The 25,449-nt window shown below is 40.1% G+C and overlaps 1 protein-coding gene across 3 annotated transcripts; it reads right to left on the bottom strand.

The window, feature by feature from the left end:
- Positions 1-5,192: 5,192 nt before the first annotated feature.
- Positions 5,193-24,009, bottom strand: LOC144259921 (phthioceranic/hydroxyphthioceranic acid synthase-like). 3 transcript variants are annotated; one of them, XM_077808259.1, is made up of 8 exons: positions 23,942-24,009; positions 23,360-23,442; positions 22,389-22,467; positions 18,724-18,877; positions 14,198-14,358; positions 12,891-13,094; positions 12,039-12,220; positions 5,193-11,756 (listed from the first exon to the last, which is right to left on the bottom strand). In XM_077808259.1, exons 3-8 carry the CDS (start codon positions 22,444-22,446, stop codon positions 6,180-6,182), a joined length of 6,336 nt encoding a protein of 2,111 aa, XP_077664385.1. In that variant the 5' UTR covers positions 22,447-22,467; positions 23,360-23,442; positions 23,942-24,009; the 3' UTR covers positions 5,193-6,179. The 3 variants fall into 3 exon arrangements, with proteins under 3 accessions (XP_077664385.1, XP_077664384.1, XP_077664386.1); XM_077808258.1 differs by lacking the exon at positions 23,360-23,442 and having other exon boundaries at positions 23,945-23,999; XM_077808260.1 differs by lacking the exons at positions 22,389-22,467; positions 23,360-23,442; positions 23,942-24,009 and adding an exon at positions 19,300-19,649.
- Between the last annotated feature and the right edge of the window lie 1,440 nt (positions 24,010-25,449).

Raw genomic sequence — 25,449 nt, 5'->3', positions numbered from 1 at the left:
TGTCCTACCTTGCTGCTTTCCCCTGAGACTTCTCCTACCTTCCTGACTTTCCCCCTCTCTGGGTTCACCAACCTCCTAACGCCCTACTCTCAGGGAGTAACTTTAACCTTCCTTCCTGCAGCCCCCTTCTGCAGCTTCCTGGCTTATATAGGCCCCACCACCTGTTCTTCCTCAGCTGGGCACCTTCAGCAATTAGGTCCCAGCCATCCCTGGCTTCTCCTTCAGGTGCAGTCTGGGCAATAAATAGGCCTACCTGGCCACCTTAACCCCATCACCCCATCATAGCCCCCTGAATCTCAAAAGTGAGTCATGGGATTGGGGCACTGAATCAGAAGGGGAACTAGTGACTGAATATTTACAAAGATTCAGAAAGAAGTTAAGGAACATGATGGAAGTGGTGCAGACTGTCCTCACTGATAGCCAGCCCACACGAGGCCTGGTGTGATAGGAATGTTTGTGAAGGCTCTTTTGAGGTGGAGGTTTGGTATTAATGCTTCTCCCTGTAAAAAGGTACAAAATGCAAAACTCATGATAGGGACCTTTTGAGTTTGTGGATAGAGAGAATGAAGTCATGTACAGTATAAAAAGACCCCACAGCAAATTTGCTCCATAGACGGTGTATGTAAGATTTGTTGTGATGAAGAGGAGTCTGAGCCATGACACCTCATTGATTTGATGGCTGAATGCCAGGATAAATCATCACTTGAAAGCACTAAGATATGCAAAGACTTAACCTATAGTGAAAAATCACAAATTCTGGTTGTGTTGCAAAGTCATAAGCACGTACTTTCTAGCATGCCCGAGATGACTCATAAAATGGTCCATAGGATCGACACCGTGACACCCCAACATGCACCTCTCAGGGCACACCAAACCACCGTTAAAGTGCAGGAGAAAATTTGTAAAGAAATACAAAATATACTGGATATGGGAATAACTAAAGAATCTTGACAGCTCCTGGACTTCACCTATTGTGTTGAGTAGCTGCTGCACAGGGAACTTAGGGGAGCAGGGAGCTGATAGGGGGCTGCCTGTCCACCCTGGTTCCAAGCCCCCACCAGCTAGCTGCAACTGGCTGCTCTTCCTGCAAGCAATGGACAAAGCAGGCAGCTGCCAAACAACGTTATAAGGGACCACTGCACAACTTTAAACAAGCATGTTCCCAAATTGATCAGCAACGTAACAATGAAACGTTAACCGGGGCAACTTTAAGTGAGGAGTCACTCTTTACTTCAATATAACAGCACTGAGATATTCTTAATTTTACTATAAACTAAGTTTATTAATAAGGAACATAGATTTAAGTGCTCCGAAGCAAGAGAAAAAGAGACAGGTACAGTTCAAAACAAAACAAAAACCACTTCCTAGTGACTATAACTTAATTTTAGCAAGTTAGCTTTGCCTAAGGAGTTTTTAGCTTTGCCTAAGGAGTTTTGTTACTTACATCAAATTACCAGCATCTCTAGCCCTCCAGGCCAGAGGACCTAAACTTCACAGAGCTAAAAGGTACTCTCCCCTTTGTTTCCTAAGTGATGGATAACTAGAATGTCTGTTTGCACCCCTTATATTTTCCAAAGTCCATTGTCTTGGTTTCATGAGCCAGGAAGAGCTCCTGTAAACTATATGCCCTGGTGTGGTTGTTAAGCTGTTTCCTCCGCTGCTTCTTCGCTTGATTCCTTTGTTTACCTAATATGTAAGATCAGGAAGTTGAGACAGCAGCTGCGGTCTCTCTGTCCTGAGCCCTGTCCTGTCCCCACCCTGCTCTATGTGGAGAAAGGGTAAGAAGGGGGCAGGAGTAGGGGGGAGCGGGACATCCTGACATTAGCCCCCTTCTTCCCCCCTCCACTGCACAGCAAGCAGGAGGCTCGCGGGAGCAGCTCCAAGGCAGAGGGCAGGAGTAGCACATGGCAGTGGGGGGAGGGACAGCTGAACTTTTCATCAGTAGTTCTCACAGCACTTTACAAAGAAAATCAGCATCATTATCCTGCTTTACAGACATTTGGTTTAGGGGAAGTTGGAAGGTTTGTGTTATTTTAGTGTGTTTTTTATTTGAGTGAGTTTACATTCAACAGTTGCCAGAAGTGCCTGAGGGTTTCAGTGTCTTCATTGAAGCTGACACTAATAAAGCAGAAGGCCCTAGGGTGTCAGTAGATTTGTTTAGAGATGTGGGACCCACCCATCCGCATCAGACTGGGTAGGCAAGGACCTAGAGGGAAAAGAGGAAAAAGGGACCTCTAAGGCTTTGTCCATCCCAGTCCCCGCTGTACCTCAATCCCTTTGTCTCTGACTATAGTTTTCTTCTTATGTAAAACAGAGAGGTCAAAACCTGACCCATTGAAGGCAGTGGGAGTTTTGCCATTGACTTTAATGGGAGCCAGGGTTTCACCCAGGGAAGGGACATTTGGGACGGCTGTGGTCCGAGGGATAAGAGTTTTGCAGGTGTTCAAGGCTTCCACAAACCTTTGGTACTTGATCCGTTTCCTCTAGGCTTCCTTTTATATGCCATACAAAAATGCTGCTGTTACCAAGGTGTCAAAAAGGCCCACTGTTGTAATGTAGCAATAACCCCACAATAGGGTGTGGGGGGGCTCATCCGCAGAACTGTGAGCCTCAGACATTGTCAGTGAAACCGAAGTGAGTCTTTATCAGAGCAATAGCTGCGTGTGCACCCTAGTCCAGCACAAGCCTTAGATGCTTCTCAGAACTTCCTGCCCTTCCCTCCCCAAATACAGTGTCCTGAAAAATTCTAACTCTCTGCCCTACTCCCTGCATAAATGTCTCCCTGGCTTTGAGTGAAAAAGAAAAAATGGAAACACCTGTGTCAAGGTTCCTTCCCCACTCTGAACTCTGGGGTACAGATGTGGGGACCTGCATGAAAGATCCCCTAAGCTTATTCTTACCAGCTTAGGTTAAAAACTTCCCCAAGGCACAGATTTCTTTCTTGCCTTGGGAACCAGCTTAGGTTAAAAACCTGGTACGCTGCCATCACCAAGCGATTTAAACAAAGAACAGGGAAAGAGCCTGCTTGGAGACGTCTTCCCCCCAAATATCCCCCCAAGCCTGACACCCCCTTTCCTGGGAAGACTTGATAATAATATCCTCACCAATTGGTACAGGTGAACACAGACCCAAACCCTTGGATCTTAAGAACAAGGAAAAATCAATCAGGTTCTTAAAAGAATAATTGTATTTAAAGAAAAGGTAAAAGAATCACCTCTGTAAAATCAGAATGGTAAATACTTTACAGGGTAATCAGCTTCAGAACATAGAGAATCCCTCCAGGCAAAACCTTAAGTTACAAAAAGACAAAAACAGGAATACACATTCCCTCCAGCACAGCGAATTTCACAAGCCAAAAAAACAAAAGAAAGTCTCATGCATTTTCCAGCTAGATTAATTACTAACTTTACAGGAGTTGGAGGGCTTGCATCCTTGATCTGTTCCCGGCAAAGGTATCACATGGACAGACAGACAAAAGCCTTTCCCCCCCGCCTCCAGATTTGAAAGAATCTTGACCCCTCATTGGCCATTTTGGGTCAGGTGCCAGCGAGGTTATCTTAGCTTCTTAACCCTTTACAGGTGAAAGGATTTTGCCTCTGGCCAGGAGGGATTTTATAGCACTGTATACAGAAAGGGGGTTACCCTTTCCTTTATATTTATGACAACCTGTTTAAAGAGCACTATTTTAATTCATTTCTTCCAGTACATAATCCACATAATACTGCAGTTATCTAGCATCTGAGGCATATTAACTCTTTAGTGGTTGGATTCTCCCCAGCATCACTGGGTCTGTAGTTGACTTGCTCATAAGTAGACTTGGCAGAATTCAATTTTATTTTTGGGTAATACCGATGTTTATTTTTAAGCATTTAAAAAAGATTTTTATCAATTAAAATATTCAGAGTTGTGCAAAATTATGGATTTTAAGCATTTTTATCTATTTAAATTTCACAGTTGCAGGAAATTATGGTGGGGTCAGACAATTATTTAATGGAAGTAGACATCCAGATTCAAAAACTTATAGCATTATTACTGTTAAAACACAAATGGTCAACATCAAATGTCAAAATATACAAAATAAATAACCTTAAATCCAGGGCTACTAATTTCTAAAGCAACATTTTTCTTTTTTGCATATTTGTAAATTTGAATGACTAATCAATGGAAATATTTTGACATCAGTTTGTGTGTGTTCAGTGAAATCAATGTTTGTTGAAATTTACCAATAAAAATATAATCTTACTGTCATAAATATAAAGGGAAGGGTAAACCCCTTTAAAATCCCTCCTGGCCAGTGGAAAAATCCTCTCACCTGTAAAGGGTTAAGAAGCTAAAGGTAACCTCGCTGGCACCTGACCAAAATACCAATGAGGAGACAAGATACTTTCAAAAGCTGGGAGGAGGGAGAAAAACAAAGGGTCTCTGTCTGTCTGTATGATGCTTTTGCCGGGGACAGAACAGGAATGGAGTCTTAGAACTTAGTAAGTAATCTAGCTAGCTATGTGTTAGATTATGATTTCTTTAAATGGCTGAGAGAAGAGCTGTGCTGAATAGAATGACTATTCCTGTCTGTGTGTCTTTTTTGTAACTTAAGGTTTTGCCTAAAGGGATTCTCTATGTTTTGAATCTAATTACCCTGTAAGGTATCTACTATCCTGATTTTACAGAGGTGATTCCTTTACTTCTATTAAAAGTCTTCTTGTAAGAAAACTGAATGCTTTTTCATTGTTCTAAGATCCAAGGGTTTGGGTCTGTGGTCACCTATGCAAATTGGTGAGGATTTTTACCAAACCTTCCCCAGGAAGTGGGGTGCAAGGGTTGGGAGGATTCTGGGGGGAAAGACGTGTCCAAACCACGTTTCCCAGTAAACCCAGATAAAGTTTGGTGGTGGCAGTGGAAATCCAAGGGTAAAATAATTTTATACCTTGGGGAAGTTTTAACCTAAGCTAGTAAAAGTAAGCTTAGGAGGTTTTCATGCAGGTCCCCACATCTGTACCCTAGAGTTCAGGGTGGGGAAGGAACTTTGACACTTATCAAGCCTAATCATCATAAGCAGTTCACTGAACTCCAGTGAATTCCAACTGGATTATCCTGAAGCATCTGTTGAATTTCAGAGGCTGTTGTCTTATTTTGGTGAAATACTACACCTACAACTTTCTCCCAGAGGTATTATTTTAAAAAGGACAGTAATAAACATTGGCTCAAAGAAACCTAAGGGAGTTTCACTGAGAGTTGGGATCCTAACTTCTTCAGGCTCCTCTAAAAATATCGACCTTTCCATATTACCTTTTTTACCCTGAGTGAAATAAGGGCTTTTTTAAAAGCATGAAGGAGGGAAAAGGGGGGGAAGAGAAGGAAAAGAAGAACTAAAATAAGGCAGTGGAAAATGGAAACACTTACTAGATTTTTCTTTTGTTTTCTACTGTATTTATGTGTTTGCTTTTTAATAGTGAGTGGACAATAATGGATACAATGAACTGAGATCAACTTGTTATACTGCATGCTTTTACATATATTCATTCTGATATTTTTTCATGGATATGTAAACATTCATAAATAAAACAGAAAAAATGTAAGCTAGTAGCATTTGAGACAACATTTTGATTTACACTATATGGTGAAAAGACAAGACGGGTTTATCCTGGGACCAAGGTGGCAACAACAGTACAAACAATATGTGGTAGCATCATGCCGGGCACTTCTTCATTAGAAAAGAAATTATATGTATTCATAAATAACATATGTAATAGGCAAGTAATAATCATATAAATCACAAACAATTGCTAAGATATTGTGTTGTTTTATTTTAGTATATTCATAATTTAAGATGCAGTCAAATCAAACTATTATTCATTAATATCAAAACAGAAAAATTATAAAGTTTACTTATATTTTATCTCATACACAGATCTGCAAAATAAAGATATATATACATCAATTTAATGTATTTTTACTAATACAAGTTAACAAAAAATGTGTGCTACATACGGAAGGTATGATACATACAATGAGTAAAGTGCAATACCAAAACTAAGCTGGTTTGGTGGTAAAGAACTAACTTATTATCATTCAAAGCTTTATTCTACCCAAAGTGTATGATGATTGTTTTGAAATATCACTAGGGTCCTAGTACCAAAATCCAAATCCAAAGTTACCAAATTACTACATGAAATGGGTTCCTATAACCAGTTTCCATCATCGATACTTTCTGCTACATGAGTTGTTTTCTCAAGTGACCCACTTTCATTAGAACTTTCTTCTAAAAGTAGTACTAAACTTGACATAGTTGTGTGAGGATCAAGTAGTTTCACAAGGGGTATTTCCACCCTTCTTTCATGAAAGATACGATTCTGTAACGTCATGGCTAACATAGAGTCCATGCCCAGTGATGCAAGTGATGTGTTCATTGTAAGATCACTCGCATTTGTACTACTGAGATAACTCACCAGTGAGGTGAAATAATCTTCAGAATTGACTGGAGATAAAGTCTGAGGGGTTCCTTTTTCAGATAGCTCAAGCTTACTGCCCAGTTCTTCTGAAATGAGTGTATGGAAGCGACTTTTCAGTGATGCAAAGCAAGAAAGAACAGAACTGTTTAGCATTCCAAAATTTAATTTTACTACAGCTTGCTGAGGGTTATTCAGAATTAAGCTTTTTTTTAGATATTCATAAATTTCATGTACCTGCAGAATATCTATGCCTTTGGATTCCAAAATATTTTGAATGTTGTTTTGATTTAGCAATAATCCAAGATTCAAGGCACCCCAATTAATGGATTGTCCTGAAAGTCCACAATTCCTCCTGTAGTGGCAGAAAACATCCAGGAAAGAATTAGCAGCAGCATAGTTTGCTTGTGTCGAATTTCCAAGAAATGAAGTAACGGAGGAGTAACACACAAAATAGTCAAGTTCCTGCCTTCTGGTAGCTCGGTGGAGATTTATTGCCCCTGCAACTTTGGGACTTAACACTTTCTCAAAGTGAGACAGGTTCAGAGCTTCAAGACGTCCATCATGCAAAACCACGGCACTATGGAATACACCTTTGATTGGACTCTTTGGAAAGATTGTGTCAATTGAACTGACAGCTTTCTCAACATGTGAGCTAGAAATAACATTACACTGCAAACTGACTATTCTGTTCCCTTTACACTGATTTTGCAAAGCCTTGATTTCTTCTTGCTTCTCACTGCTTGGATTGCTCCTTGAAAGTATCGCAATACAGCCCCCTCCGTTCTGGGCTATAAATTTCACAGTTTCAAATCCAAGCCCAGTGAGTCCCCCTGCCACTATGTAAACTGCATTCTGCTTAAACATGTTCTTCTGTGCTTCATATACTGGTATGTCTGAAATCCTGTTGGTCTTCCCATCCCCCTTCAGCACAGCAAGTGGGATAGATCTGCAGGTGAAATAGGAGGTCGCTGCAGTGTTTGTACTTTCAAAGTTCTCAGTTTGCTGAAAAACAGAATATGATAGGTTTTGAAATTGTTTCATTTGCATTGATTTAATCCAGCCCTGGACAGCGCTTAGGGATCGTTTTAGAGATGCTTTCTGAAAGATACTGATAAGTTTCAATACATGAACACGGATATTTTCTTGATCACTTCCAAGTAGGTATCGAAAACATTCAGACCGTTGATTACCATGTACTATCACAAGGTCTTGGAGGTGGGAAAGACGGACTAGAACTTCAGTAGACATTCCATCTACTGGAGGCAGATAAACAAGGGCATTGCACTGATTTACACGTTGCCACTGATCAGATGTAGGTGTTGCAAGTACTGTTCTCCAGCCCAATTCCCGGGCTGTTAGAGTAAGCACGTTGCACAAAACTGACTGTGGTTCAGTAGAAATAATACCTAAAGTCCCACTGTGTTTCACCTTTGGTAATGTTTGATTTAAAATTTCCCATGCTACCATAAAGTATGACACACAAGATACATTTCTAAAGCATGGAAACTTCTTGATGTTGAAACAAACTGTCCCTGGAACCTTGACTCTTGATGATGCAACAACTGGATAACATGAAGCCACCTGATCTCCCACCTTAAGTTTTTTCACTTCACTGCCTACTGCAGTTACTGTGCCACTGAAGTCCAGAGCTAAAAGCTTGTGTTTGTCTATTGTATATGAATTCCAATACAACGTATTCCCAAAGTTACAGCTTGAAACGCTAACAGGAAAATAGTCTTCTGAATGGATGCATACTTTATCAATTTGAACTTCAACACTGTGATTTTCAAGCTGAGTAATGGTATTATTGGCTATTTCCGCAGATAAATCTTTCACTTGGTAAGGATCTGTAGTGTATAAAGTGAACGTCTCTGAGTTCTGAGGAGACTTTGAAGGTTGACTGTAGCCCACATCTTTAAATGGTGTGCGTCTGATTTCTGAAGTGTAAATTCTCCCTTGATTGATCCAGATTTCTGGATGATCCTGTCCTTTATATTTTACAATAACATCTGCTAAGACTGAGATGTCCAGTGTACTCGAAGAGCTGATGTCAATCATCTGAAATGTGATTCCTGAAACTTCTATTATGCAAGTTCTCGTCATGCCACACAAAGCAAATCCAGGGTTAAGATGATCTACATTTCTATCTGTTGTTCTGTAGGTGATTATTCTAACTGAACAACTGGATTTTTTCTCTCTTAATGCCACAATAATTTGGCGATAAGCCTCACAACATTTAGCTAAATGTGCCACCACTTTGCTTGGGAACTCGTCATTTAACTTCTGAATTCCCCACATGAACAAAACTTCCTGGTAGTCTTCAAGCTCCCTTTTCATTTGATGCTGTGCAGTCATTTCTGAACTCTTCGCTTCCAGCAATGTCTCCCAATCTTCATACATAACATATCTCGACTCATTGTGTAAGTATTTTTTGAGTTGCTGAGCTATTCCAAGTTTGTCAGCAAACACAATGACTCTGGGTACTTCCCCTAAACTTCCTATGGTCTGAGCGGGAAAAATTTCTTTCCACTTATTTTCAAACAGTAAGTCATTGTCTCTTGGAGATGTTGGCTTCATAAAAGTGATCCCAACACGTTTCAGTTCTGCCAAAACAGAGCCACGTTTATCTGTAAAGCATCCACAGACCTCTAAGTAGTTCCTAGTCGATTTGCTTGTTTTCAAATATATCATCATTTCCTCCTCCAAAGGTCTGAAAACTACAAGGTTGCCTATGCCAGAAGGAAAGCCTGCTCTGGTTTGGAAAATTATTGTCGTCATGACAGCTGTCATCTGTAGAAAACAGTCTAACAGCACTGGATGGATACAATAGTCAGACATCTCTTCTCTGGTCTCTCTGTTCACCTTTATGCTGGTTATAGCTTCTTTTAGCTCTTCACAGTAAAATACATCCATTAACTGTCTGAACATGGAACCATATTGAAATCCAACCTGAGACAGTGTTTCATAAACCTCATCTGCTGTAACTACTGATTTACACCTCTGAAAGATGTCTTGAAAGGAGATGCTGTTTTCTTCCACCGCAGCTTCAGACTTCTTTGTAATTTGTCCTGATGCATAAACTGCAACTGAGGATGACAGTATTCTGAAATCTGTCACTGTTTTTTGTGATGCCAATTCTATCTTTAAAACATGGGACTTCTGGTTTAAAACACATGGTGCCAAAAAATTGATATTAATCTCACAAATATTTAAAGGCACTTTTGGCCTCGAGCTACTCATCACAGACGCCAAAGCGAGCTCTACAAAAAATGCACCTGGAACTAAAGCAACGCCATTGTTCTTGTGCTCATATAAATAGGGTGCTAATGCCTGGGACACTGGGCAGTTGAATTCGGTGTTGTCGTTGTTCAAACTGTAAATCAAAGGATGATTTGAGTTTACAGCTCTTCGATTTGCTTGTTGATGGATGTCCAAATAGCCCATTAGCTTCTTACGATCAAACTGATACCTGGGAATGGCTGCTGGAATACTTTGATACCCTTCACAAAAGTGATGCCAGTCAGGATTATATCCCAGTTCAAAGAGATTCCCTGCAAGAGTAAGAAGCGTCTGATATTCTTTATCAGTTTGCAAGGAGGACAAAACTCTAGTTCGTTTGCCTAGCGTTTCCATTATATACCTCTGTAATGCTCTTTCAGGGCCTATTTCAACAAACACAACATTGTCCTTTTCTCTAGCTGAAGTCACTATGGCCTGTGTGAAAGTAACAGGATCTCGAGCATGTCGGGCCCAGAACTTGCCTGTAGTGAAATCATCTGCGGAAGCAGCCTTCCCAGTCAGTGTTGAAATCACTTCAATTTCCGGCTTCTGTTTTTCCAAATGCTGTAAATGCTCCATCATCTCCTTTACTATTGGATCCATCATGTGGCTGTGGTACGCAGTTGGGACATGTAAAACATGAAGAAATATGTCTCTCTTGCTGAACAGTTGAGCTAGTTTTTTCTGAAGGGCACTCACAGCATCTGCGTCTCCAGACAAGGTACAGGAAGAAGGGCTGTTAAAAGCTGCAATGCACACCTTCCCAGAATACGGGCCGAGGGCTTCTGATACTTCTTGAACAGGGATGTTACCAACTACCAACATTCTGCCTCCAGTAACCTTCGCCTGTAACCTACTCCTGTGATAAATTACTTTGACGGCATCTTCAAGGGACAGAAACCCTCCACAATGGGCAGCAGCAACTTCTCCAACTGAATGGCCAACAGCAGCCACTGGCTTAATTCCCCAGTGTTTCAGAAGAGAAGTTAAGGCAACCTGGAGAGTAAAAAGCAACGGCTGAGCAATTTCTGGCCTTGAGAAATCCTCACATTCACTTTCTGTTAATTCCAGGAGGCTGATGGGTACATACTGCTGAAATAACATTTCTATTTCTTTACATTTGTCTCTGAATACTGCCTCTGAACTCAATAATGTCTTGCAGATCCCTTTGAAATTTACTCCATTAGCACAGAACACAAAAACTAGTTGTGGAGTCGTCTTTGATGGAGTTATTTCTGTTTTAGCTGCTAATGCAAGTTGTTGCTGTAAATGTCGAAGAGAGTTTGTAACAAATGCTTTTCTGTACTTGTAATTTACATGGCTTCTTCTACAGGCAGATGTATAGGCCAGATTTGGGAGAGTTACTGAGGTGCTTTTGTTTAACTGCTCAGCTGTGTCTTCCATTGTCAAGTTGAGGGATTTGCTTGAAGCCGCAGAGAGTACAAATAATTCAATCGGTCGTTTAAAAGAGGGAAGAACCTGTGTTTGCTTGAACTGTCTGACAACAACATGGGCATTGGTTCCCCCAAATCCAAAACAGTTGACACCAGCTACTCTTCCAAATTCTCTCGACTCTTCCCATTTCTCTACGGTCGTTGGAACTGATAGATTTAATTTCTCTGTATTTATGCTACTAATATCCTCTCTGTAGTGCAAAGATGGAACAATCGTTTCATGGTGCATCATTAAAAGAACTTTAATTAATGCAGCTGCCCCGGCGGCTGATTCAGCATGGCCAACATTCCCTTTAACAGAACCAATCTTTAGAACAGGCATTTCAGGAGATCTGTTATTACCAATGATGCTACCTAGGCTCTCTGCTTCTGTAGGGTCTCCAGCAGGAGTTCCTGTGCCATGTGCTTCAACATACTGCACAGCTGATGGGTCAACATGAGTCAGATAAATGCTGCGTAGTAACTTTTCCTGTGCTGTCTGAGATGGTCTTGTGATTGGAGTCACGGATCTGCCATTCTGACTTACTGCACTGACATTTATAACTCCCCATATTCTGTTGTGGTCTTCTAGTGCCTGTTTCCACATAAGGAAAAAATGTATGGGATCATTTGGGATTTTTACAATAGAAAGAAGAGCAAGGGCAGACAGAATATTCTGTTTAACTCTTAAATGTACCCTTCTTACATTAGGATAAGTGCCTAAATATTTTAGCCCTGGATATTAACCTCACAGTATAAGAGTTGCATCTAGGGCTGTGAATATGTCCTCCCATCAGAGGACATACTAGAATGGGAATTGCACAGTCTTGGGTATCTGGAAATCTCATTTTTGGAAGCTCTATGAAAATAAACCTACCTTTTTTAGTGGCTTCAGTAAAAGAACACCACAGCCTTCTCCCCTTCCGTAACCATTTGCCTTTTTAGTAAAGGGCTTACTCATCCCCTCGGGAGAGATCATTTTTGCTTTACTCAGAGATACGAAGGTGCGGGGATCTATAATGCAGTTCACTCCTCCACACAGAGCCGCTTCACAATCTCCTGTAGTAAAATAAATGTCTGACTGTTTTCCACCTTCTGTGTGTCTCTACAGATTTACATTAATACACTGCAGTAATATATCGAATCGCTACCATTGCCCATTAGTGATAAAATGAAAGAATTTGCAGAGAGATTATAAAAACAGAACTGACCCAGTGAAAGTTCATGGACATATTCAAACTTTCAGGCCCTGAAACCCAACAGATGGTAAAATTCTCAGTGTTTGGAAAGGGCCTGAGTAGACAGCAGCATATTAATAGGAGCCATTAAGAGAGTAAACACCTCTTGGTCTTTTATAAAAACAAAAAACATCCACCCCTTCATGAATCATGACAGTGTGATTTGGAAGAATGGCAGACACTAACAATTTAGCAGCTCCCTGAAAAACAAAGGCCTACGTCTTCTATGGGTACCAAAAATCAGTGATAGTGTTTGACAGTTGCTGCTGCCTGTCACAGCTGGTATAAAGCCCTGTAACCCATACTGGTGGAACTGAGGCTGCAAACTTTCGTTTTGTTCATTTTTAGTAACGGTAAAAAACAAATGCTTTTAGCCCTTACCAGCTGTGACATTAGTCAAATTCCAGTGAGACACTGCACATATATACCTTAGTAACTTAACTACAGTATCAACCCTAATTGATTTGCTTATTTACTTTTCGTCCCAGTACCTTGTTTAATTGCTTGTGAGGCATAATGCAAAGCAAAAAGAAATGATGAGCATGCAGTATCGATGGAAAGTGATGGTCCAGTCAGATTAAAAGTGTATGAAATTCTGTTAGCAGCTATGCTTACTGCTACCCCAGTTCCATCGTAATGATTTATTTCAGTTACTGCTCTGCTTGTTATGATCTCATAGTCTCGATTCATAAGACCTGTAAAAACAGCAGATGTTTCATGTTAACATGAGGGATTAAAATAGATGATCAGATCCAAACCTAGTGGTGTTCTTTGCTCTCCTAGTTTTATCCTGTGCCACCCAACATCAGCACCTAGAGTGAAATCCTGGCTGTATTGAAGTCAATGGCAAAACTCCCATTGACTTCAGTGGGGCCAGGATTTCACTCCTTATCTACATATTTGACACTTGAAATTTGTCTAAAGGTATTAAATGACATGAAGGCCTTGTCTGCAAGAGAAAGTTGCACAGGTCTAACTAAAGGTGTGATTCTAAATTGATTCAGTTAAACTGGGACAAACCCCTATTTTGATTTAACTTAAACAGATTCCTAATTAACTTAAACTAAACCAAAATGAGCCTGGGTTAAAACTAAAACAGAGTCCATGGAACCTTTTGCACTATTTTAACTGAATGGGTTTTAAAATCACACCTTTAGTGAAACCAGCACAACTTGCTTGGGTAGCCCAGGCCTTAGTGCTCGATATTGACACAGCCCTCTGCAGCTGAGCAGGGCAGTGAGGCCATATAAGAACCATCTCCATCCCATGTGGCCATGCAGGGCTTAGCTGGCTTATGAGACATTGGGTTGAGTGAGGCAAGAGGAGGAGCTGCACTCCCAATAGACTTCCTGTGAGCAGGCAGGGGAGGGGAAAGGGGCCGTGTTACTGAGTCCGTGGGCATGCAGCCCTGCAGTGGGAGGAGCTGGACCAGTCCAGCTGGAGCACCAGGAGCTGGAGGTACAAAGGCTCCCAGAGTCGTCAGGAGTGCAAGGGAAGCATCCACAGCGCTACCTCCATCCGGAGAGCACAGTGTCCACCCCCTCCTTAGCCAGGCAGTGCTGTTTGTGATTTAGACTTAGGGTATCATTTATGTAACAATGAACAATACAATTAATTCATTAGACAATGTGAACTGTACATAACATACACCATTCAGCATTGTTCAGAGCATGGTAGCTTTAGATATTCCATCATTAGATGAATAAAGTTAGATAACTATGTAAAGTATATGAAAATGTGTACTATTTTCCAAGATGCTAAATTTATGAATTGGTTCACCACTAGCTTGCTAGCTTACCAACAAAAACCCCTGTTTTGCTGCCACCGGCATGTTCCATCGTGACTCCTGCATCCTCCAGTGCTCTGTACGTGCATTCCAGGAGTAACTTTTGTTGAGGATCCATGCGCTCAGCTTCCAGATCATTAATTCCAAACAGCTTGTTGTCAAATGTGTTAAATCTAAGACATACAAATCAGGAAATGGCATGAGATTCTTATAAGGAAGCTAGGGAAATGTGGTCTAGGTGAAATTACTATAAGGTGGGCGAATAACTGGTTGAAAGAGTGTAATCCAAGAGTAGTTAGCAATGGTTTGCTATCAAACTGGGACAACATATCTAGTGGGGTCCCATGTAGGTCAGTGCTGGGTCCGGTACTATTCAATATTTTCATTAATGATTTGCATAATGAAGTGGCAAGTATGCTTATGAAATTTGTGGATGACACCAAGCTGGGAGGAGCTGTAAGCACTCTGAAGGACAGGATTAGAATTCAAAACACCTTGATAAATTATAGGATGGGTCTGAAATGAACAAGATTAAATTCAGAAAAGGCAAGTGCAAAGTCCTGCACTTAGGAAAAAAAAACAAATGTACAACTACAAAATGGGGAATAACTGACTAGATGGTAGTACTGCTGAAAAGCATCTGGGAATTATCGTGGATCACAAATTTAGTATGAGTCAACAATGTGAAGCAGTTGTGAAAAAAGCGAATATCATTTTACGGTGTATTAACATGAGTATGCATTACACATGAAGTAATTGCCCTGCTTTACTTGCCAACTTTCTAACTCTAAACATAGTTAAACTCTGGAATAGGAGGTTGTGAAACCCCCATTACCGAGGTTATTAAGAACAGGTTAGACAAATACCTATCATGAATGGTATAGGTTTACTCGGTCCTGCCTCAGTGCCGGGGACGGGACTTGATGATTTCTCAGGGTCCCTTCCAGCCTTACATTTTTATGATTCTATGATATTTGCAGCATGCACTATGAGAGAGTTTATTGTGTTGCATAGTCAATTGTGATTAAATGACAAGCCAAACCTCTGTATCCCTCCAGGAAAATTTCACATCAGAAACTAGCATGCCAGTTAAGCTACAAATGTACAAAGTACAAATGTGACCATAATGTAATTAAATGTAATATCCTTGTAGCAGGGAAAATTACAAAGGAAGCTAGTTAAAGAGAAATTAAAAGAAACAGTCATAAGAATAGGTTTCAGAGTAGCAGCTGTGTTAATCTGTATCCACAAAAAGAAAAGGAGGACTTGTGGCACCTTAGAGACGAACAAATTTATTTGAGCATAAGCTTTCGTGAGCTACTGCGCACTTCATTGGATGATGTGAGCTGTAGCTCATGAAAGCTTATGCTCAAATAAATTTGTTAGTCTCTAAGGTGCCACAAGTACTCCTTTTCTTTTTGTCATAAGAATGAAACGCCTGCAAACACCATAATAAAGGTTCACACTAAATGTATATCCAAAATTTTAGAAAAGTAAGAGGACCAAAAAAATGCCACCATGACAAAAAGAGGTGGTTAGAATAAAAATGATATCTTTTAAAAAGGGGAAGTCAAATCTTACTGAGGAAAACAGAAAGGAGCATAAACTCTGGCAAGTCAAGTAAAAGTATAATGAGGGAGGCCAAAAAAGAATTTGAAGAGCAACTAGCAAAAGACACAAAAACTAACAGCAAAAAAATTTTTAAGTACATCAGAAGCAGGAAGCCTCCAAAACAATCAGTGGGGCCACAGGATGATTGAGGTGCTAACGGAGCATTAAAGTAAGACTAGACCATTGTGGAGAAGTTAAATGAATTCTTTGCATTGGTCTTCACGGCAGAGGATTTGAGGGAGATTCCCACACCTGAGTCATTCTTTTTAAGTGACAAATCTGAGGAATTGTACCAGATTGAGGTGTCAGAAGAGGAGGGTTTGGAACAAACTGATAAATTAGAAAGTAATACATCACCAGGACCAGATGGTATTCACCCAGGAGTTCTGAAAGAACCCAGATATGAAATTGCAGAACTACTAACTGTGGTATGTAACCTATCACTTAAACAAGCTTCTGTACCAGATGACTTGAGGACAGGAAACAGAATGCTGATTTTTTAAAAAAGGCTCTAGAAGTGATCCTGGAAATGAAAGGCCAGTAAGCTTAACTTCAGTATCAGGCAAATTGGTTGAAACTATAGAAAAGGACAAAATCATCAGACACATAGATGAACAAGGTATTTTGGGAAAGATTGAGCATGGCTTTTGTAAAGGGAAATCATGGCTCATCAATTTATTATAATTCTTTGAGGGAGTTTAGTAGGAAGTGGACAAGGATGAGCCAGAAACCCTTTGACAAGATGTCACACCAAAGGCTCTTAAGCAAAGTAAGCAGTCATGAGATAAGAAGGAAGGTCCTCTCATGTATCAGTAATTTGTTAAACGATTGGAAACAAAGAGTAAGACTAACGGGTCAGTTTTCACAGTGGAGAGAGGTTAATAGCAGGGATTCCGAGGATATGTACTAGGAACCATGCTGTTCAATATATTCATAAATGAGCTGTAAAAGGGGATAAATAGTGAGGTGGCAAAGTTTGCAGACAATACAAAATTACTCAAGATACTTGAGTACAAAGCTGTCTGAAGAATTACAAAGGGGTCTCACAAAACTGGGCGACTGGCAACAAAATGGCAGGTGAAATTCAATGTTGACTAGTGCAAAGTAATGCACATTAGAAAACCGAATCCCAACTATACATACAAAATGGTGGGATCTAAAGTAGCTGTTACCACTCAAGAAAGAGATCTTGGAGGTATCATGAATAATTCTCTGAAAACATCCACTCAATGTGCAGCAGCAGTAAAAAAACCTAACAGAATGTTAGGATCCATTAGGAAAGGGAAAAATATTGACAAGAAATATCGTAATGCCACTATATAAACCCATGGTATGCCCACAACTTGAATACTGTGTGCAGTTCTGGTCGACCCATCTCAAAAAAATATATATTAGAACTGGAAAAGTACTGAGGGGGCAACAAAAATGATTAGGGGCATGGACCAGCTTCTATATGAGGAGAGACTAAAAAGACTAGGAATGTTAGGGTGACCAGATGACAAGAACAAAATATCGGGACACATGGGGGGGCAGCCACAGGCTCACCCACCCCACCCCCAGGGCCAGCTCTAGGATTTTTGCTGCCCCAAGCAAAAAAAAAAAGAAAAAAAAAGCTGGAGTGCCACTGAAGCAAAATATCAGGACAAATGGCGTCCCGACCATACATTGGTTGGGACATGGGACAAACAACTAAATATCAGGACAGTCCCGAACATCTGGTCACCCTAGGGAATATTCGTCTTAGAAAAGGGATGACTAAGGAGGAATAGATAGTGATCTATAAAATCTTGAATTGTGTGGAGAAAGTGAATAAGGAAGCATTGTTTACTCATTCACATAACACAAGAACCAGGGCTAACCCAATGAAATGAATAGGCAGAAGGTTTAAAAGAAACATAAGGAAGTACTTCTTCACACAATGCACAGTTAACTTATGGAACTCATTGCCCGGGGCGTAGTTGAAGGTGAAGATTATAACTGGGTTGAAAAAAGAATTAAATAAGTTCATGGTCCATCAAAGGCTATTAGTGAAGATTGTCTTGGTGTTCCTAATCCTCCGACTCCTAGAAGCTGGGACAGGACGACAGGGGATGGGTCACTCAAATTTGCCCTGTTCTGTTCATTCCCTCTGAAGCATCTGGCACCAGTCACTGTCAGAAGACGGGATACTGGGCTAGATGAATCATTGGTCTGACCCAGCCTGGCTGTTCTTATGTTGTTCTTCTATCTATGTTAAGCACTACCTCCAAAAATATTTATCTTTACAACAGTATATTTACCAAATAGCCAGAGGGATTCACTAAAAAAACAACTATATAAAGAATTGAAATAAATAATGGAAGAAAAAAATATTAAGAGAAAAATATTTTTTAAAATGTTATACCACTAACCTAGAGAAATAAGATTATTATTCACATTTATAAATAATAATAATATATAACTATATAAAAATTAGCTATCAATATAGCACTGTCAGGTTTCACAATAAAAGTGGTTCAAAAAGTTCCAGTGAAGCTTTTTTTTAGTCAGAAATCGCTGATTTGTGAAAATCAAAATGATCTGCAGAAACAGTTTGGTACCAATGAAGTTCCAATGGAACCCGGGCAGAGGATTCCTAGGGTGTCCCATAGAGTCAAGCTCCACTGCCCTGTTTTTTTAGAAAAAACATGAATGGAAACAGTTTGATTTTTCCAAAACAGAAAATTTCAGAATTTCAGACATTTTGAAATGTCAGCATTTCCTGTGGAATGGAAATTCTGAGTTTCAACCACCTCAGCTTATGAACAAGGGGCCAGATTCTCAGATGGTGTACATTTTGGTAGCTCTTTTCAAGCCAATGCTAATCACTTCACTGGGAACAGGATTACATTTTAACATCTAATGTAAGAAATTTGACTAATGGTTTAGGAGCATGGAAACAGGCTTACCCATCAAGAAGTGCAGCTCGCGTCGTGCATATTTTTCCTGGTTTGTTATCATCGGGATCATACCAGTCTCTGGTATTGAATCTTTCTGGGATTATTTCTACGGTACAGTTTCTGCCCTCCACCAGTACTTTCCAGAAATTTTCAATTCCTTCTCCTGTTGCATCAATATTTTTTAAAACTAGATTAAATGTTTTTCCCCCTCAACAGCACATACCAACATAGAAACCCTCCTAGATCTACCTTGTAAAAGTAAAATTTTATATTGTCTTTTTTTTAAAAATGACTGGAGATAAGGAAATGTAAATTCCGCAGTGACAAGGAATTTAAAGTTCTGCAAATAAACGGTGTTTCTGTTACTTCTTGCATGCCGAGTATTTACAAAATAACAAAACAAAAAAGCAAACCCCACAAAATCCTGTTGTCTCCATTTTGAGAAGCATTGGGATTTTTTCATAGCTATTAATGACCTAGCTATTTTCCTAGCTATTAATGGCATCAGAGACATTCACGTCTGCAATGAAGCATATACAATATATACCGATCACAATTCGATATTTATCAGTGTGCACAAACTACCTGCTTTCCTGCATCATGGTATGTGTAATCCTGTCCACTGTTGTGTTGACATAAGTTAACTTCATTAAAGTCAATGGCATTTACACAGATGTAAAACTGTTGTGATGTGGCCTGTTGCTGTTCGTTGTAATGTACAGTCTTTGTTCTTTTCAAAGGCAAATTTCACGTTCATACACTAGGTTACACTGTCTGGTTTGTTTCTAGAAATATAGGTCCTTGGTGTTTTATTGGGGGTAGAGGTCAAGTTTTATCTTCCCAGAAATAGAGCTGCAGTTGCACAGAGATGATCTGTAAAGGGTTTAGTTGTCTTTTCACTGACTGCACGGTGCTTTCCATCTCTTGAGGGCTAATAAAACGATAGGCTGCACAGGTAGTGACTCCTCTAGTGACACTTCCCACTGTAAGCCTCTATTGTCAGTTATTTATAACTTTGCCCATGTTTTGTCACTTAGGCTGCTGGTGTACTAAGACCACAACCTATCATCCTGATCAATATTTCTCACTGTTTCCTTTTACTCCCCCGTCTGTCTGTATCCATCTGTTGTTTCTTGTCTTATACTTAGATTGTAGCCTCCTTGGGGCAGGGACTGCCTTGTTATTCTGTGTTTGTACAGTGCCTAGCACAATGGGATCCTGGTCCATGACTGGGCTCCTAGGCGCTACAATAATACAAATAACAATCATGTAAAATCTTATAATCATTTAATTGAGAAGCTCTTGAACCTCAATGCTTTGGAGAAAGGACTTGAAATTAGACACCATGGTCACTCTGGAGACAGGTATGTGCCTTTTCCCATCCCCGTGAAAATTTGCCCCAAACTTGGCCAAAGTATAACCTTCTGAAAAATCTCAGTTTGCACATGCTCAGTAGGGGTTTGTTAGAATTTGGCAACTAAATTCTCTGAAGATTCCATTTACACATGAGCATGTTCCACCCCCTGCATATGCCAGGGGTGGCCAAATTTACTGACCCTCCGTGCCACATACAACAATCTTCAGAAGTTCAAGAGCCGGGTGCGCCTGCCAGGGCTCGGGGCTTCTGCCCTGCAGGAGTCACCTGCCAGGGCTCGGGGCTGCAGCCCCATTCCTGCTGAAGCCCTGAGCCTGGCAGGAGCACCCCACGGGGTTGAAGTCTCAAGGCCCCCCTCCCCTCGGGACAGAAGCCCCTATCCCACCACCCTGTTGCAAGGCAGAGGTCTCGAGTGCCTTCCCCCCCAGTCTGCTAGGTGAAGAATGTGGGGGGGCTCCGCGAGCCGTACTTTAACTATAAAAGAGCTGCATGTGGCTCGCGAGCCAGTTTGGCCACCCTGGCATATGCGCTATCCCTGCCAAGTGACTGAGCATGCTCCAATCCTGGGATGCAAGGATGAGCAGAACTTCCCCTGCAATTGCTGCTTCTGGCTGCTGCAGACCTGTAAAGAGACTGTCTTTCTTCTGTGCTCAATGCTCCCACTTCTGGTGGCCAGGCAGCAAGGAGAAAGAGAAAACAGCCTGACTTGAATGCAGAGGAATGGGAAGTGGGGTGGAAGAGATGGAGGGCAGGGAAGAAAGGCAGTTAAGAGCTAGGAGTGGGGGGACAGGGGCAGGAGCAGTGGCAGGGGGTCAGAAGATGAGGGAGAAAAGAACAAAGGGGGGGGTGCAGGAGCCAGGGATGAGAGTATAGAAGTGAGAGGAAAGAAGCGGAAGAATCTGTATGGGGCGGGGGATGGATATGCAGGAGCCAAGGGATAGCAGAGGGGGAGGAGACAGGTGCACAAACTGGGAGTGGGGGATGGGAATGGGACGGGAAGAGGGGCAGAAGGATCCATAACCACTAGAGAACATTCCCCTAAAGAAACTGGATTTGAACCTATTACTCCTGAGTCTCAACATTACTTTGCTGTCTCACAAATAGCTGTGAAACCCACTGGCAAAGTGTGTATGTCTCATTCTCCTGTAGTGACAAATCCACCTAGATTAAGATACCAGCCTTCTAGTGCTCTCAAGTACTCCATAAATCTAGTATAGTTTATAAAGTTCTGCCATACCTCAAGTTGCCAGAACAGTTTGTGTATGAGAGAAAGAATAATGGCAAACTCTGATAATATGTAATAAAACAACCACGTTATCTGAAAGCTGACACATACTTCTTGATTGCTGCATGACCTTGTCCAGTAATCCCCACAGATCTCAGATTTTCAGGAGTATTTCTGTTCCTCTAATAGCTACAGAATAACACCACCACATTCTTTTCAGTTAGCAGCTTACAGGAAAATGCAGACTCAGGATAAAGCATGGATCTCAGTGGGTTGAACCTGCTTACCCCGGGTCTCAATATGGCCTGTAGCCTACAAATGACCCCACTTTTTAGTCCAGGTGAACAGTTCTTTGCAGTGTTTTAACTGTGTTGGTCCCAGGATATCAGAAGATAAGGTGGGTGAGATATATTTTATTGGACCAACTTCCAGTGGTGAAAGAGCCAAGCTTTCAAGCTACACAGAGCTCTGAACTGAACTCTTGACAGTCATGTTAAAAAACTCGAGTTTTACAAGCTGTTCTTAAATAACATTTTGGTTTAGGTTTGCTCTAAATATCAAAGCAATGAAAATCTGCCTCATGTTTACCGGTGCGAAGAAACAATTAGTAGAGATTGGGTACCATCCTGCTGTGATGGAGGTAGAAGCCAGGAGAACAGAGAGGAATGTGTACTCACAGAGGTTAATGCTTTGGGCCTAATCAAAGCCAATGAAGTCAATGGGAGAATTCCTGGTAACTTCAATGGGCTTTGGATCAAGCCTTTTATTTGTCATAAACAGGAAGTAACACAGTCAGTCACACTATTTCCTGGAGCAGTGAGACTTACAGTATTAACTTCTAAATGTCTTCTCTGAACTTAAAACATCAGGGAGTGTTCCAAATGTAAACCCAGATCCTCATTTTGTAGTTTGAACCTACTAATGATGCAATCCCTTCCATATATTACTACATATTGCACAGTAGTGCAAACTTACTGTAGATATCTTATCACATAGTAAAACAAAGAGAGGATTGAATGATAGCACTCTTCGATACTCTATCAGTATTGTGATTTGTATTTATTCAAAACTTACCTCCGGGAAAATTGCATCCTATTCCCACAATGGCAATTTCATCTCCAGTCGCTGTCATTTTTTCAAATCTATTCTTAAACTGCAAAATATACTTTTAGATGTCACATGATTCAAATGAAAGTATATTTCTCTCATTAAATAAATATTCTTGCAGAAGCTGAACTTGCCATAATCACACACATCCAGCCAAAGCTTGATTAATCTCAAGCATTCTGTGTGGGCTTTGTGGGATTCATACCCCCAAATGGTGACCAGATTGCTACTATCCCAGTCTGTCTGATAGTAGACTTTTTTGCAACTGAATTACATCAGTGTAGAGCCAGAGAAACCTCACTGTCTACAGTGGAATTATTTCAAATTGACACTGGTGTAACTGAGATCAGACTCTGCTGTTTTAGGTCCCTGTAGGTTGTTTATAGTTAGTGTCCGATGTTTCCTTTTTTCTTATGTTTAAAAGTTTAAAAATTAACTTAATACACTCACTCATGCTGAGTAGCCCCACAAACAGTCACATTGCTACTGTTGTGTAAGGTGCTACCCTTGAGGAAGGGGGTCAGAATGTGGCCCTTCAGAAGTAAAAATCTGTCTTTATTTGTGTCTTAAATATTGTTTTCTTCATATTCTTTCAATAATTGCCCCCTTATGAAGCCTGGGCATGCTCTCTCAGGAAACAGAGAGAGACTTTACAATCACAAAAATGGTAAATGTTTTGTTGGTTTTGGTTTATAGAATATTCTATAAAAATCTGGCCTCAGTTTTTTGATCCAGTTGAGTTATATCATTTTTAACCTAAAGCTGGAAAGCCTAGTATAGACACTAACACAAAGATACTTATCACTGATTGTTGTTGTTAAACTAGAACCTATGTAGTGTATAAACAATTCCAACGGAAAAATAACAGTCACAATTAAACATAACATATTTCAAATTAAATAGCATTCTTCTCTCATAATGAGATATGTTGTTTTTACCTTGTTTCATTTCTCCTGAATGGTGTTAAATGCTGATTTTGTTGAAAGCCTTTATATAGTCATCTGAGAAGTTTCAAATTCAACTAACCTCAGTAAAATGGGGTAAAGAAATGTTAACACGCTTTAAGGAAGAAGAAACCAAATGAATAACTGGAATAGGGAGTGACCTTGACTGAAGTTCCAACCATTTTCTATAAGTGGAATGTTCTTACACTGGTAAATATGGATTAATTCATGTTTTACAGTGACTAAAATATCAGATTGCTAAAATACATAATAAAGTCCACGTATTATCAAATGATGCTTTTGCAGTAATTAATGTCCTAAATAGGAGATATTATCCTCACATTAAACTAACCCTCAAAGTGCTCTGAACTTAACAAATCAGCTAAGCACAACTGTTTTCAAAGTAATGGATCGAAGGTGTCTGCCCTTTATCTCAATAAATCTCAGATATTATTTAAAGATATAACTTTTTATTTTATTTAAAGTGAATTTTGTGATGTGATGTTACACCACCGTGCATTCAGCTCTGGTGGCTATAAAGACCTACACACAAGTTACAAATATAGTTATACTCACAACCTCCTAGATAGTGTTAGGGTCTGATGGGTCTCTCCTGTATTGATCATCAGTAGAGGGATGGTTGCTGTTGGAGTTTCCCATAAGAAGCTCAATTTTCCTGCTCTGGGCACCCCTTTTTATAATGTGATCCTGACTATACGTCATCAGTATTTACATACACCCTGCACCCTGTGGTTAGGGCATGTATTAGAAAAATGTGACTACTGGGTATTATGCAAGCAAAAAATTAACCTTACTGATAATTGTGCCACAATATCACCCATTGGTACATCTTTTCCCATAATCTTACTTATGTCGCATTTCTTATCTCCAAGGCCTAAAATAGCTCAGCTAAAATCTTGCAGACCTCAGTCTACAAGCCTTGTGTTTCAGTCCTACTTACTTAGATACCTAATACATAATTATCCCTTCTAACTACTGATCAATTTTATACTTCTATAATTCTACAACTTCTCTTTTTTTTTCAATACACAAAAGGTGTTTGCTTATTTGCTTTTACGTTATATTTAAGAACAAGTTTCTTACATATTACTATTTTCATCTTTTGATAAAATTTGTTATGAGTGGTTGGAAGAAATATTTGACCAACTAATTTTATTTTATTATTTTTAAATAATGCACATACTTTCTTCCAATGGAAAATACTTTCACAATACAAACTTTCACTTATCCTTCAATGCCCAATTTATACAGACTTGACATATGACTCTGTACTCTGTGCCACCGGACTCCTCGTTTTTCTGTACTTTATGTATTTTCAAAATTGTACTATTAGTCCACGCGGAAAACAATGTTTTATCCCAAGTCTTTTTTATAAATTGTCCTTGTGCTGGTTGATAATTCCATTAGAAGAAAATCTCAGTTGAAAAGCGTCGATCTTTCAGTCCTTGATCTGGTTTTATTCGTTCTTGCATCCAGATCGCTGTTCTAATTGCATCCTGAGAAATAGGCAAGCAGGAGTTCAATCCCAACATAAAATCCTGATTTTCCTTGACTAGTCTTGTTTTTTGTTGTATTGGAACCAGTCTGTTGTTCAGTATGAAGTGCACTATTAAGACATCAATATTCTTAAAACGTATTTTTTTCTTTTCCTGCTACTGGACTGGCTCTCTCTGATCCTCTACTTCCTCTTTTGTAGTCAATGTCTCCGGTTCCTCTGTCTGTGGAGAAATATTTCTTTTACGGTACAACTTTAATTCTATCATGCTAATCATGTTATTTACCTTTTGTGAGTTTGTGTGTGTTATTCTGATTCTGTATACTGAGGAACTGAGTTTATTCATTGGTTACATAAATTGTGTTCTGGTACAGCATATGATAGGAGCATCACCTGATCTCCAATTTTTCCAAGTATTCTCTTTTTGCCTTCTGTTTGGATTTTCCCTATTTAATAGCTATCTGCAAGTGAATCTGATTCAAATGTTTTGGTAATGCTTGCAGATAGGTATCCAATTTGACTTCCTCTACCTGGGTGCCACTGATATGCCACAAAAGATGCTCCGGCA

Source organism: Eretmochelys imbricata, chromosome 2 (assembly GCF_965152235.1).
Source record: "Eretmochelys imbricata isolate rEreImb1 chromosome 2, rEreImb1.hap1, whole genome shotgun sequence".
NCBI classification, from domain to species: domain Eukaryota; kingdom Metazoa; phylum Chordata; order Testudines; family Cheloniidae; genus Eretmochelys; species Eretmochelys imbricata.
This window is presented reverse-complemented; position numbering and strand designations above follow the sequence as displayed.